Raw genomic sequence first — 13,698 nt, 5'->3', positions numbered from 1 at the left:
TTGGTTCATCAATGAAGATGTATCTCAACTGCATCATAAAGAAAATGCTTTAATACCTCCTAAAGCAGAACATCCCTTAACTCAAAACATTTAGACATCTGATCAGCCATAACATTATTACTAATGATTTGTGAAGTGAAAAGAAAACTGTGGACATTGGATCATCACCTTGTGTGTTTGGGTTTTTTTCCAAGGTACTCTGGTTTCCTTCAATTGTCCAAAACTATGTTTGAGGTCTGATTGGTGTGAATGTGAGTGTGAGGAATTATATGTCCTTCTGTTTGCCCTGTAATGGTGGCGATCTGAACAGGGTATGTATGTCCATTGTCAGATGGGTTCAGCTCCAGAAGGAGACAACCCTAAATTGGACAAAGTGGTGTGAAAAAATGATGGGTCTCTTCTTCATAGGTGGGATATATTAGGCAGCAACCTCATGTTATCTCATATCAGTATTAATATGTTGTTTCAAAAATGTACAAGAGAGCAACTATAAAGGACTGAGAGTTTGAAAAGGGTCAAACAATAGCTAATGGTTAGATTACTTTTTTTTTGTGGTGTTCACACAACGTGTGGTCTGTATACATCAGAATGGAGCCAAGAAAAAAAAAACAAAACAAAACAGGGAGTCAGTGACAGTATCATGGGCAACCATTGGTGATGTATGCAGTCAGTGAAGACTAGACCTTGTTAATGCTGGTGGTGTTAAAAAGGTGCGAGGATATATGTGCAGCACAGATTGTTACATAATGTGAAACTACAGCATTTAAGGCCCGTAGTCATAATATAATAAGTAAAAAAAAAGTGAAGCCATAAAGATCAAGTCAAAACAAACGGCCAAGTGTATTAAGAAAAAATTTGAACTATGAGGTTATTCAAGTTAAAAGGCTTTTAATGAATGCTGTAATAAACTTTCTTGTATCGTAACCGGTAGCTGATGTGTAATCAATGTGAATCAATGTTGGCGGTAAAGCAACTTTGAAACAAACATGGCCAACTGTACTGCACAACAGTCGTTGGTACGAAAGGAATTGCTCAGAAAGAAGCAAAAATATGCAGCACTTGACATCGAACTATCACATAGGATACTCCGTTGTTGAAATAAATCATGCAGAAATAAAACATATGTTGCCTTCTCTGTAAAATGAACATCTCATTTAATCCCTGCCAGAGGGAACACGAGAGGTAAAATATGTCGAAGTTACGTCACATTTAATGTTTAATATTGTTGTAATTGGGCAAAAGGCTTCAGATGTCGGTCAATTCACCAATCCGTGGACTTAAAGAGATAATGCCAATAACCAAAGAACACCCAGGTCATCATTAAGATCCAAGACCATTTCATAAATAGATATCTTTAAACACATATGCCATGGTATATAAGTGTTGCTATGACTACACTTTACCAAACTGTTCATACTTTCTCCTGGGAGCTTATAGTGATTGCCCAATTATTCCATAGTTACATGAATCCATGTGGGATGAGTTATGAATGTGTTGTGCATTGTTCTTATGGGGAACACCACCTTAACCTTTCTAATTTATTTATATTTGAAACCTCCTTACTTGTCTTCCACCCCAGTTGCTCCCAGGAGCTGCAGGTCTCTCTCGATGTAGCTGAAGGCCTCCTGCAGTCTCTCCTCCCTCTGCTGCAGAGCGGTGCGGGCAGCATTCAGGCGCCTGTCCACATCGATGTACTCCTCTGGACTGAAGTGGCGACATGCCACTACCAATGTTCGTAATCCTTTCTGCAGCAGAATGAGGAGGATGGGTGATGGGTGTAGGGAAATACAGAGATATGGGAATAAATGAAAGTGGAGAAAGATGAAAACAATAAACAAACAAAATAAAAATAAAAAGCACGAAGGAAGTACAAACATGGGAAAGTCAAGAAGATGTGGAGAAGAGGGGACGGAAAGAACATAACTGAGAAGCAAATTATCGAGGCTTGGCTTTATATCACGGAATCAGCCTGAGGGGGCCATGACCACAAATCAACCCAGGCCAGAGCACCGACTCCTGGGTACTGACGTCTGATGGCATGATGTGGGGGGCTGGAAATAAGTGTGTAGTCGTGTGGCTTCGTGAAGCTGTTGTGGTGAAGAATATGGACTAATGGGAACAGAAAGCAACAGAGCCAAACGTAATCACTCTAACACTGGAAAATGTCAGGCCTTGCACATGGGACCCTACAAGCAATGTAGGAACCAAAGATCAAATAATCTAAAGCCTGTGGTCTCTAGTTAAAGGCTGTGACAAGCAATAATGAATCAGCATCAATCAATCACGTCAGAAGAAATGATGCTGTTAATTAAAGCAAAATAAAAAATGATGAGTATATAAATGTGTTGGTGGTGTTGTGTGCAGAAAACTGATGGGACAAATGCAGCCTCTCAGATGTGAACAATGATCCTTTTAAAAATGGATAAATAATGAGATAGTGGCCATACTTATCATGAATGCCCACACAACTTACAGACGATAGTGAGCACATCCTGCCTGAAAAGATTCCAGAAGTTGCTGGAATTATCAGAAGTTCAGCCCAATTAAACAGTAAAGGCAGATGAATCCCTATCCTCTCCAATCAAGTATGATAAATCTTTCCGTGCAAAGTGATCACTGCAGAGAGAGGTGTAAGCTCTTCATGAAATCAATGCACTTGTTCATCTTTTCCAAAATTTGAAAAGGTCGAATGGATGACTGACACCAGTGTCACAAGCTTTTTGTTTCAGTCCCTCGCAAAGAAATGTGAAAGCTTAAAAAGGATGAAACACTGTTTTCAGAACTCAATTAGAGTTACTGGGGTAGCAGTCTTCTGAGATGACTTGAAAGCAATGGTTTTAGTCTAATGTACTTGAATTTATTTCACTCTGAAATGGCTTATGCAGTATGTAAAGCTTATTCAATAAACCTCCAAGGACAGATACTTTTTGCCCTCCGTCATGCATACATAAGGCAGTTTCTTTTTTCCACATACCATTTAATAATGTAGTCTTTGTAAAGCTGAAAGACCTGTTGGGAATTTTTCTGTATTACTTGTTGGTCTCTATTAGTGTTGACACTCACAGGAAAAATTGGATTAGATTTGACAAACATTTGAGGAATTTGAATCAGATGCTTTGCATCAGATATGCCTTATCACAGTAAGAATAAACTAATGCGGGACATGTTTGTACATAACAAAAACTAAATATTTCTCACCAAGGCAAACTCGTCGACGTGCAGTCTGGTCTTTTCAATCTCACCACTTGTTGTGAAGGGCAAGATGGCAGACTCTGCACCCTTGGTGAAGAGCACTTGACCTCCTACAAGATCAAGCACCAAAAATAAGACAAACAGAATTTTATATATATATATAAACAATGATTACAAAAATGCGTACTGTGTATGAAAAACTGTGTATTTGTATAAGTCAGGCCTACCAGAGGGAGTTTGGAGGATGACACTCATCCTCCTACGGTCAGCATCAAACTCTAAAACATGAAGGAGCTTATACCTGAAAAACAATTCAAAAACACCCGTACTTACTTCACTTTATCAGACCGCTGAACAAAAATACAATAGATTTTGGAGAGAAGGTTTCAACTTTCACTTTTGCAACACTGAAGGTTCAGGCACAGAACAAATTGTGGTTTTCAGACAAATAAAATTGCTGTCTCAAATATTAAAATAAACATTTGAACTAAGTTTAGTTATAGAAAACATGACCATAGGAGATCAAATGTTTGACCTCAATAATATGTTGGAAGTGTCTCAATATAACATAAATATTTCAGCATTTGTCCACAGGAGGACATACTTTTCGGTCTTGCCAAATGTTTGGATTTCCATGGTGTCTCCGCTGGTGCCAGTGAATGCCACTCCAATCCTGCGGAGAAACGAGGACAGCACACAAAGCTGTAAACATGAAGGAAATGAACACTTTGCCCTGCAACAACCACAAGTTGGCATATTTTGAAATGTTGCTGCCAAATTGCTCCCCGTAAGACATGCAAAAGATGATTTACTCATTTATCCTTGATCTGCCGGCTACATAATGACAAGATATTTAACATTTAAATATGAAAAAAAAAGAGACCAATTTAAGCACGTTTAATACATAAATGAACTTTCAAAAGCTTTCAAAAAACCAAAGCTTGATTCTGTGACTGGTTAAGGATTAATGGATTCTTTATTGTCACACCAGTACACTGTTAGACCACATGGTAGGACATTTTGTACTCCAGAGCTGTCCATGCCGAAACATGTGTAACAGCTTCCTGTTGACCCTTACATCTTGAAGACTTTTAACAAGATGGTTTGAAAACCATTTTAGCCACTGACACCGATTAATTGCTCCATGAAGTCTATAAAGTGGCAAAATTTGTTAATTTGGTCCCCTACAATAGCATTTTTTGTATAATGGGTGTTTTAAACGGAGGTTTCAGCTTCAGTTTCTAAGATTGTCTCCCAATTGTTTTACTCCCAATTTCGTCGACTGAAGATGATCTAATGCTACTGTACCTTTTTGCTGCCTCCACCAAAGCTTTCTCGTCTGGTGAGGAGGCGTAGTATTCCATGTGATTGGAGGAGAAACCATTGGCATGGGAAAATGGGTCTCCTCCCCCTACTAGGCAGTCGGGTTGGTCGTAGCTGATATGAACCGTGTGACACAACGACACCGCTTTGAGGAATAACAATTCTTCACCGACCTGGAGGAGGAGACACAAGGAAAGAATGAAAAAATAATCTGGCAATTATAATTTGGGACACTGGAGATTCAGAAGTGGAGGTGTAGTATATTTAATGCATATATTGAAATTTAAGAAAATATATTTTTCTCCAAATTTACAATCAGTGGAAGATTTCTCCATCACAAATGACTACAAGTATTTTTGATTCATATTAGCAGCTTGAATTTAAAAAGACACATTTTGAGGTTGAGTTGTTTGAGCATCATTGGCGGGTCTTCTTTATGACAGCAGTGAAACCATTTTGTATCTGACAAGAGAGAACAATGGTGATGTGCATCTATGAGAATTACCAGGTGAAGCGTAGAACCATCTGGGGAATCGTCTGTCATTCCCTCTGGTACCAATTTGCCATTAACTTCCCGGTACTTTGTTCCGCTGATTGAACACTCGCGGAAGTGCATTTCATTTTCTGTTAACGTACCCGTCTTATCAGTGAACACATATTCTACCTAGGAAACAAAAACATACAAGCACACACAGACACAAGCTGAGAATCAGCAAAGGTAGGCTTACTTTACTCATGAAAATATTATGAAAAATTTAATAATTAAGTGAAACGCAAGTAATGTGTATATTATTGGAAAAGCGTATATATCACTATAGCATTACCAATACCCAAGTTTATATGACTTCGACATAAAGTGAGATTTCGTCATATTTTCACTTCCATACCTGGCCCAACTCCTCGTTGAGGTCAGAGGTGTTGACCTGAGCTTTCTGGTCACTTTCCTCATGGTAAAGGTCCAAATCCCAGCCAATGAAAAATGAGCCCAGAAATTTTTGCATTTCCACAGTAACATAAAGTGAGATGGGGATGATGAAGTTATACAGGACCAGAAAAGCCAGGAAGTCTGAGATGAACTTTAATATCTGAAAAGGAATAAGAGAATAATGTTGGTACTGTGAGGTTATAATACAGGGATGGAAAAGAAAGAGAAGTTAGGCTAAGTTAACTGCATATAAATTCAACAAATGTAAATCATTGACATCATCTGCATTGTTTTGAACCACAAGCATTTGAAATGAAAGACAACAGAATAATTTAAACAAAAAGCAGAAGAAAAAAAACAACAATTAAGGCAGTCAATCAAAATATTTTCTTAGTAAAAGTTACAGCCACACACAAAATGAGGCAGCTTCAACACTGATACTCCTAAATCAAAGCAGGCAGGCCAATTCATTCCCATTAAGCAGTTAATTAGTTAGTGTGACAGGAAAGGAGAGAACGGAGCACAGGCTGAGGGAAAGAGTATTAACAGCTTTACAAAACCTGTGCTTCATGACACACTGGACCTGGTATGAGCTGTGATTAATGCTTCTGAATGAAGAGTGAATGATGACATTTTAACCCATAAAAATACTTAGATTGGATTAGAGAAATATTAAGACATTTAAAAATATTTCTACAAATGATACAAATGTTTTAGCTATTACTTTTATTTCCGTTTAGGCTCCAAGTCTGGAAAAAAACCCTGGGAAATCAATCTCCAGGTGAAAGTAGTGACTGCGATGTAGTGTCAACTGTTAAAGGTAGAGGTAATGGGATCAGCAGGCTTGCTGGAGCACCCGCTAAAGTAAACGTTTAAACATTTCCAGCCGATAGTACTGTCTGTCTTCAGGGAGCCCCATAGGAAAATGCACTTCTGGGATTTCTCTTGGTCAGTGAATGTCTTAATACATAGAGGCTGCTGTTCTCTCTGACTGATCGGTGTTGGCATGTCGGCTGTTATGCTTGGAGACTCGTGACAGGCGCGTTTTTTCTCATGCCTTGTCACAAAATCGAGATATGCTGGGACTTCTCTACCAGCATCCTTTAAGCTCATTGCGTGCCGACCAGTATGGTCTCATCTTTCTATTGTCACCATGATTGCGTCGGATCTCCTGTGGGTTTGGGGATTTACTCATGTGGAGATGAAAAAGTGGATGACGGTGCAGGTTGCACATGTAACACAAAAGACAACGTGATCTGTCACCTAAAATTCATCACAACTTATATCTGTGATTCTCTGTCCTGATTACAAAAACACAAGTCATTTAGAATGCATTCTAAATGCTTTAGTTATAAACAAAGCAAAGAAGACCAACCGGACTGCTGTTCCTCTCTTGTTCAGTCTTTTGGTTGTAGAAAGGCTCGTCCCATTTGTCTTCAGCCTGCCAGGCATATTTGAGGATGGTGCTGAGGATGGCCTCAAATAACAAGATTCCCAGGTATATGATTAGGAAGGTGTTCATTGACCTGAAAGCAAGTAAATAAAACCGTTAGATTTTCAAAGAGCATAATTTCTTAGAGCGAAAAAATTGAAAATAACAAAAACAGCTCACTTCTCTACCGCAGAGCGTTTCTGGGACTTGCACTTGTAGTTGAGAGCCATCTTGGACTCCATCCCTGTGTAAACTGCCACACCTGTAGCAACACAGTGTGTTAAAAGTATGACATCAAGCCTGCAGCTTGTTCATTGCACGAGTGATCAATTTGTGTACCAGCTTTTTTGGCAGTTAAAACAACAAAGGCAAAGATGCATTCACACGATTGTATTAGCTCTGGTATACACAATGTTTACACAGTACACACTGTTAAAGCACTGCAGATTAACCTCTTTCCAGATCTGACAGAAAAAGTCTTTGGATAACATATCAGATCCCAATCATATCATAAAGATGATATGAAAATACTATCTATGCCCAGCTGGGAAGTGACCGCAGCACCATTTCAGAGGAAACTTCTTTAGCACAACAACAAACCTCCCATTGTGAGAGAGAATGTGCTCCTTTAGTTGCTTTCCTCGAGGGTGAAAGTCTATTTTAGCTATATCATTTCTTTAAATTTCTTTTATTTGGACCCACCAAAAATCTCTTTGGTATTTTTCAACCGGGCTCCACGCAGCAGCAAATTCTCTGGACCCAGCGGTCTGGCAAAGAAGTAAACAAAATAAATAGAAACAAAGGTGAATGTGGGAGCAAGCTTCAAGAAACACATTTTGTGACGGCACAGTAGACTAAAAAAATCAGGAAGGTTTGCTGCAGGGTTGTGTTGATTGGTGATCTAGGGAATGAACAAAACTGCTTTTTTCCACTTAGCGATAGTGAGCGAAAACAACTTTTATTGGACAGATGTAGATGTAGAACTAGTAATTCAAATACATATTTGTCATTATAGTCTGGTCTTACCTGACGATCTCCTCCCCATGCTGAGTCACTGTGATGCGACCAACAAATCTGGAAGACACCAGCAGTTTTTCAGTTCAGCGAAATGAAAGACAGCTGCAAAATGGCAAAGTAATTTCACTTATATAGCACTTTTTCACTGCTTGAGCAATCCCCAAAGCTCTTTACACTGTTAATCACATTCATCCATTCGCACACACGTTCACACTCCACTGGAGGCGGCTGCCATGGAAGGTGCTCAGTCCATCTATTGGGAGCAGATTGGGGTTCAGTTTCTTGCTCGTCGACATGTGGACAAGACGGACTTTGGGAATGGAACCTGCAACCTTTCGATTGAGAGACGACCACTAACTTTCTTTTCATCTGTTTTCAGTTGCATTTTCAAATTGAAGGGATTATTGCCTTAGTAACATGGATGGCTTTTTGACTGTGAAAGCAAAACCCTTTACCTTCACTTGGTGGAAGAAAACAGAAAAAGAAATGTTCATGACTGTATTTGACTTAATCACTTTAGTTTCAGAAAGACATTTAATTACACAATATAAGTACGGAGGGTCCTTTCATTTTACTGCTCTTCAGACACTAAAATACTTTGTTTTTTGAAGCCTTGAGATACACATGTAAGCATGGAATAACTTCAAACACCTGTGAAAAAGATCAAATCTGTTTCCTGCATCAGAACGTTAAAATCTTAAACCTGATTCAGGAAACCAGGTCATTATTATGCTGCAGAGCTCAGATTAGATGAAGATGATGGTATCAGGGCTGATGAAGTGTGTATAAACAAAGTGAGTGTGAAGAAAAAACGGCAAACAAAGAGACTGGAGAGGAGGAAGAAAACTTCCTCATAATGAATTGCAAGCTCTGAAAATACATCAATTGATCCGAAAGCAGCAGGCCAAGAGACAAGAGGAAGAGAGGTGACGAAGCCATCTCACCCAATTGGTCATGTCATAATATATCTCTGACCTGCTTTTAATACAGTGCATTACTTATAGTTGTTTTTAAAATGTGTGGATACACCCTGATCTCAGACAACCAAATGCCTAATCTTTCCATCTAAAGAGGAAGTTACAGCTTTGAACTGAATTAAAACATTTCTTTTTAAAGAATTAAGAGACTAACACTTACTACACAAAGACAATAACTGCTTAAGTGCTAAGTACTGAGTACTATGTGCATCTACTAAGTGAGTTGAAACAACAGTGGTTGAAAAGACAGAAGGTTACCTGTAGAGGTCGGCTTCCGGTTGCTGACACTCCACCACAGCCTGCAATGCCTCTAACTGGGACACTGACTGACACACTGAAGTCTCTGCAACAGAGTAGTGGGTCTGCAAACGGAGATGCACAAAATACAGGAAGTGCTGATTATCAACTGAAAAAGCACATTTTTCTTCTTCCATGCTGAACAAATCCTAATTCAATAGAGAGAATTTGTGAAGGTTTAAATTCTTTAAATATAAACACACACTTAACTTTAAGTTGGACCGACGGGACTAGTGGAATTAGTAACTTTATTTCATCATGTTTTAACCACAAGGAAATTACTGATCTGTCAGACAATGATCAACACTGCGTGCTTCTCTACATTATCTTAAAACATGTTATTCTATCAAACAATGCTTTCACAATTGTGACACAGAATAGTGAAACCATACTATAACATTATGTTCAGCCAATACAACTGTTTGTATTCACAATACAGAAACGGATGCAACTGACAGCATTTCATAAAGATATCAAAAGGTGCAAAGACTGTACAAACACCATTTCAGGCCAGAAGGAAAAACCCACCATGTGGTAAAAATTCAGTGCGGAAGAAGCAGCTGGATGCCGATACAGAGACAATTAAGTTACATGGCCACCGGCAAAATGGGGGGGGGGGGGTTAAAGAGTGGAAAGTATTTAGTCATGAGCGATACACTGAAATCTGCAAACTAAAACTATTTCATAACTAATGAGAAGCCAATTGCAAATATGGGCAATCAATTTCCATCTAAATGCTTATAAATGAGCCTCAATGAGGATATCTATGCATCTATGCATAGAGTCTTGCCTAAAGCACAATTAGAAAAGTGACATCAGCAAAAGATCAGCTCTCTTTAACTCTGCGGCACGACTATGACTGGGCAAGATTGCCTATGAAACCTCATCTGTTGCAGTTCCCTAGATCGCACATCGTTATTATGCAATGTTTACTGTAGCCAGCTGAGACGCGTCGATTGTTAAGACCGTCAAATCTCTCTGAGCCAGATCCTATTCAGTGAAAACTATGCATAAATACAAGCATGTTGGCAGTCAGAGAGACATTTCACAGACCTTAAGGTTAGTCTCGCCATCGAGACTGGCTGTGGTGATGTGACAGGTGCCATCTGCACGATCAGAAGAAAGCAACACCAGGTCAACTGGGAATGTTTCATCTTTAGCCACACGGACAATGTCTCCCACCTGGAAGGACACACAAAAACAGGGGGCAACTTTTTAAACGGCACTTAAATATTCAATATGGACTGAGAAGCCTGCTCTTCAAAGATGTGTCTTAAGATGCAAATACTAAAACAAATCTGCTATTTTAACTTTGTAACATTACTCAAACTCTGTATGTTCTCAACTTTCACATTTCCACTGACACAGCAACACTGTTCATGTCTTGGTTTAAAATAACTATGTTTCACTCATGGTGACAGCAAGTCTCTTGGCTGTGACTGGATAATCAATATCTCATGTGCTCGACATCCCGAGAAGTGCATTTGTAGTGTTACTGAAGGATGCACGTCATTCAGACAGCAGTGCATTAACTCCAGACACACTAGTTACAGTATCTCTGAGACTCCTGACCTCTCAGGATTTGTGTGCATTAGAATGTGCCGAGGTCAAACCAAAGTGGTGAAACCTTGATTTGATAACAGTTGAGATACCAGCTGGACACGCTGAATCTAAAGCGAATGGTTCAAATGCAGGATACGCTTCCGTTCTAGTGTCATGTGATGAACTCTCTGGTCATCTGGATCAAACCTGCTTTCTGTTCCCAATGTTTTAACCAAGCTTGAAGAAGCGGTTTAGTTTTTTTGCACCCAAAAATGTATTGATCCTTCATGTCAGTAGTCTTAAGAGAAGCGTTTTCTTTAGCCAAATCTGAAATGCCTACATTAAACTGAAGTGAAAAGGTACAGGAGCAAATAAAGAAGGGTTTTAATGTAGTCTAACGAAACACATACGTAATAATCTTAGAAATGACCATTAATCAAAAGTCACATCAAAATTGGTCTTTGAAGAAGTCCGGAGCTCATTCGGAATGTAATTTATAGCACTTGGTATTCCAATTTATTTTTATTTTTTGTACATGTAGCCAGAACAGTAGGTCAGTGAATGGTAAGCAGTCATTTGCAGTGAGCACGATCTCCAGCATGTACAATTAATGAGTAGAACACACATTGAAATGTCATGTGGCTGCTACTGCTGAGACTGCCAATCTAAAACTAACCAGTGACCTTTGCAGTTACTTGTGTTAAATATATCCATCTATACACCGCAGGTTATAGGGAACACTGCAACGGCCAGAAAACTACCTGTAAAGCCAAAGCGAGTTCGCTATGAAGGCTAATCTTTAACACCTTAAGATAAACATGCGGCCTGTGGGCCAACAGCAGCCTGTCAGATTCTGCAGTCTAACCTGAGAGACGGTTCTGCAATGAGTAAAATTGTGCCTCCAAAAATATTAAATTTACTTTTTCAATAAAATAATGAAATACAGTTTATGATTGATTCACTAGGGACTATTCAGTTTAAGTCGGAGTAGCAGACCTAACACAACACTGAAACCGAGCTGTTGAGTGATGTGGGACCGAAAGCTTCCTTCCTGCTAACAAATTATCAAAGGCATATCCGGTATAGTAATGGCTTTTAGTTTAAACTGCATCTCTTTTTCTTCAATGGGTTCAATCTGTCAAGCTTTATAAAAAAACGTTGATTTTTCAAAATGTACCTTGTATTAATCAAATTAACCTGATTAACAGAGTTTTTGCAATCATACCCGAATGTTTTTGGATCTTGTTTGAACCAAACTTCCGCTGCGAACCACAAACACTGGCGCGCCGTTCACTTCATTGTCCGCTTTGTGTCTCAGCCAATCTTCATAGCCCTGTGGAGGAAATCATTTATAATGTGTTTGTAACTGACATGGTGACATTGACCTGCCACAGTCCAACAGAAAGAACCATTAACAGACCGTTTTAATGTGAAGTTATTTTTCTTTTATGACTAAACTTTATTAAAATTTTCTCAAATTTTAATCACACAACATTCATATATTTTCTTGGTGCAAAAACATCTAAATTAACACTGCAATAATTGAATTCCATAAAAACCTTAAAACAAAAAACAAAAAAAACCTTTATAGATTATAGATCTCCGACTGAAATTTATCCACCTTCAGTGACATTGTGGAATAAACTGGTTCCCCATTTTGAGGCCAACAAAGAGGAAGTTATCGTGTGGTTGTGATCTCACCTGTTTGATAGCAGTTACTGTGATCACAAAGAAAAGAGGCAGGCCGCTGGTGACTGGGGAAGTGGGGGTGTCTATCATTAACTGGAAAGACAAATACAGAAAGAGTACAGACTGTCAGCAATTTAGAAGTGCAGAGGGAAACCGAAGCTGGACAGAGTAGTGGTGGGAGGCCTGAGAGAGAAAACAAGTGAACTGGAAAAACAACAGAGAGAAGTCAAAGCTAATGTGTCAAACAGGAAGCCTCTATAACTTCCTTCAAAGGTTAACTGTCATATCAGAGGCAGTCAGACCCAGAAACACACACGCACACACCTATTTCCGCAAGGACTGACAAACTTAGCCGCACTGCCCAATAACGTGAATTGAACCACCTCGACACTGGTGACAGAACAGGTGCACAGGCCAGAAAAACCTAATTGAAATTTCTCTATTTTAAATTCATTTGCATGTATTCTTCAACTTTTCCAATTATCAGTAATCTCTATACTCAGTTCAATTAACCTGTCAAAAATATCCAAAAAGTGGAGAGAGTGACAGGGTTTCAGAACTTGTTTCAGGGATGAATTATCCACCAAGTGAATAAGCTTTCTATTGATTTTGATATGTGAGCTATTACTTGAAGACAATCTTGATAACAATGTCCTTTTTTTTATTGTCGAGCAGGTGGCACAATAAATATTCCTACCAGCCCTTCACACTGCTGTGCTGATCTGCAGGTGGCTTGAAATCCAAAAAACAACAATGCTTCTGCAAAGAAGGAAAAATACAAACTGCTACAAATAAACATGAATTAAATGTGGCATTCCAAACTCCTCAAAATCCTTTGCAAAAGTTGTTTGAGGACAGATTTGCACTGGAGACATCTGCTGGATTTCGGCAAAACATACTAACTCTGGATTACTATAAGTCTAGACAGAAACTGTTTATAAAAAAAAACAAAAAAAACCTTCAGAAGGTAAATCAAGAATTACTGGAGCAATTCAGGAAAAAAAAAACTGTTACAAAAACAGATGAGATAAGTTATTTTCTTCGATTTTTAGGGCACGCAACAGATATTGCAGAATGCATCAAAAGCCACATTAAAATGGTCGAAGTGGACATCTAAGAAAACAACATGTTCTCTATCTCAAGATGAAATGAGGAGCTCTCTGTATACAGAGCTGACTTCAGCTTTACTGACAATGTGAGTGGGTAAAAAAAAAAAGTGGTCCTTTTTAGGCAGAGTCGGGTCGATTGCTTGAGCTTCACTACACACTCAAATAAATCAGGAGAACGCTGGAAATTTGAAAGCC

At 38.9% G+C, this 13,698-nt stretch overlaps 1 protein-coding gene across 1 annotated transcript in view; it reads right to left on the bottom strand.

The window, feature by feature from the left end:
* Nucleotides 1-13,698, bottom strand: part of atp11b (ATPase phospholipid transporting 11B) — a 51,902-nt gene that overhangs the window by 24,993 nt on the left and 13,211 nt on the right. The window contains exons 4-18 of the mRNA XM_080474144.1: nucleotides 12,407-12,487; nucleotides 11,931-12,038; nucleotides 10,217-10,345; nucleotides 9,125-9,228; nucleotides 7,899-7,946; nucleotides 7,575-7,639; nucleotides 7,053-7,134; nucleotides 6,816-6,966; nucleotides 5,403-5,600; nucleotides 5,021-5,179; nucleotides 4,501-4,688; nucleotides 3,797-3,865; nucleotides 3,420-3,493; nucleotides 3,199-3,302; nucleotides 1,564-1,745 (exon numbers count right to left, since the gene is read on the bottom strand). Coding sequence (XP_080330270.1) covers nucleotides 1,564-1,745; nucleotides 3,199-3,302; nucleotides 3,420-3,493; nucleotides 3,797-3,865; nucleotides 4,501-4,688; nucleotides 5,021-5,179; nucleotides 5,403-5,600; nucleotides 6,816-6,966; nucleotides 7,053-7,134; nucleotides 7,575-7,639; nucleotides 7,899-7,946; nucleotides 9,125-9,228; nucleotides 10,217-10,345; nucleotides 11,931-12,038; nucleotides 12,407-12,487 — 1,742 coding nt within the window. The remainder of the gene's footprint in view (nucleotides 1-1,563; nucleotides 1,746-3,198; nucleotides 3,303-3,419; nucleotides 3,494-3,796; nucleotides 3,866-4,500; nucleotides 4,689-5,020; nucleotides 5,180-5,402; nucleotides 5,601-6,815; nucleotides 6,967-7,052; nucleotides 7,135-7,574; nucleotides 7,640-7,898; nucleotides 7,947-9,124; nucleotides 9,229-10,216; nucleotides 10,346-11,930; nucleotides 12,039-12,406; nucleotides 12,488-13,698) is intronic.

Source organism: Lipophrys pholis, assembly GCF_963383615.2.
Source record: "Lipophrys pholis genome assembly, chromosome: 10".
In the NCBI taxonomy this organism is placed as follows: Eukaryota; Metazoa; Chordata; class Actinopteri; order Blenniiformes; family Blenniidae; genus Lipophrys; species Lipophrys pholis.
Note: the sequence above shows the minus strand (reverse complement) of the source record. Positions and strands in the feature narration are given on the sequence as shown.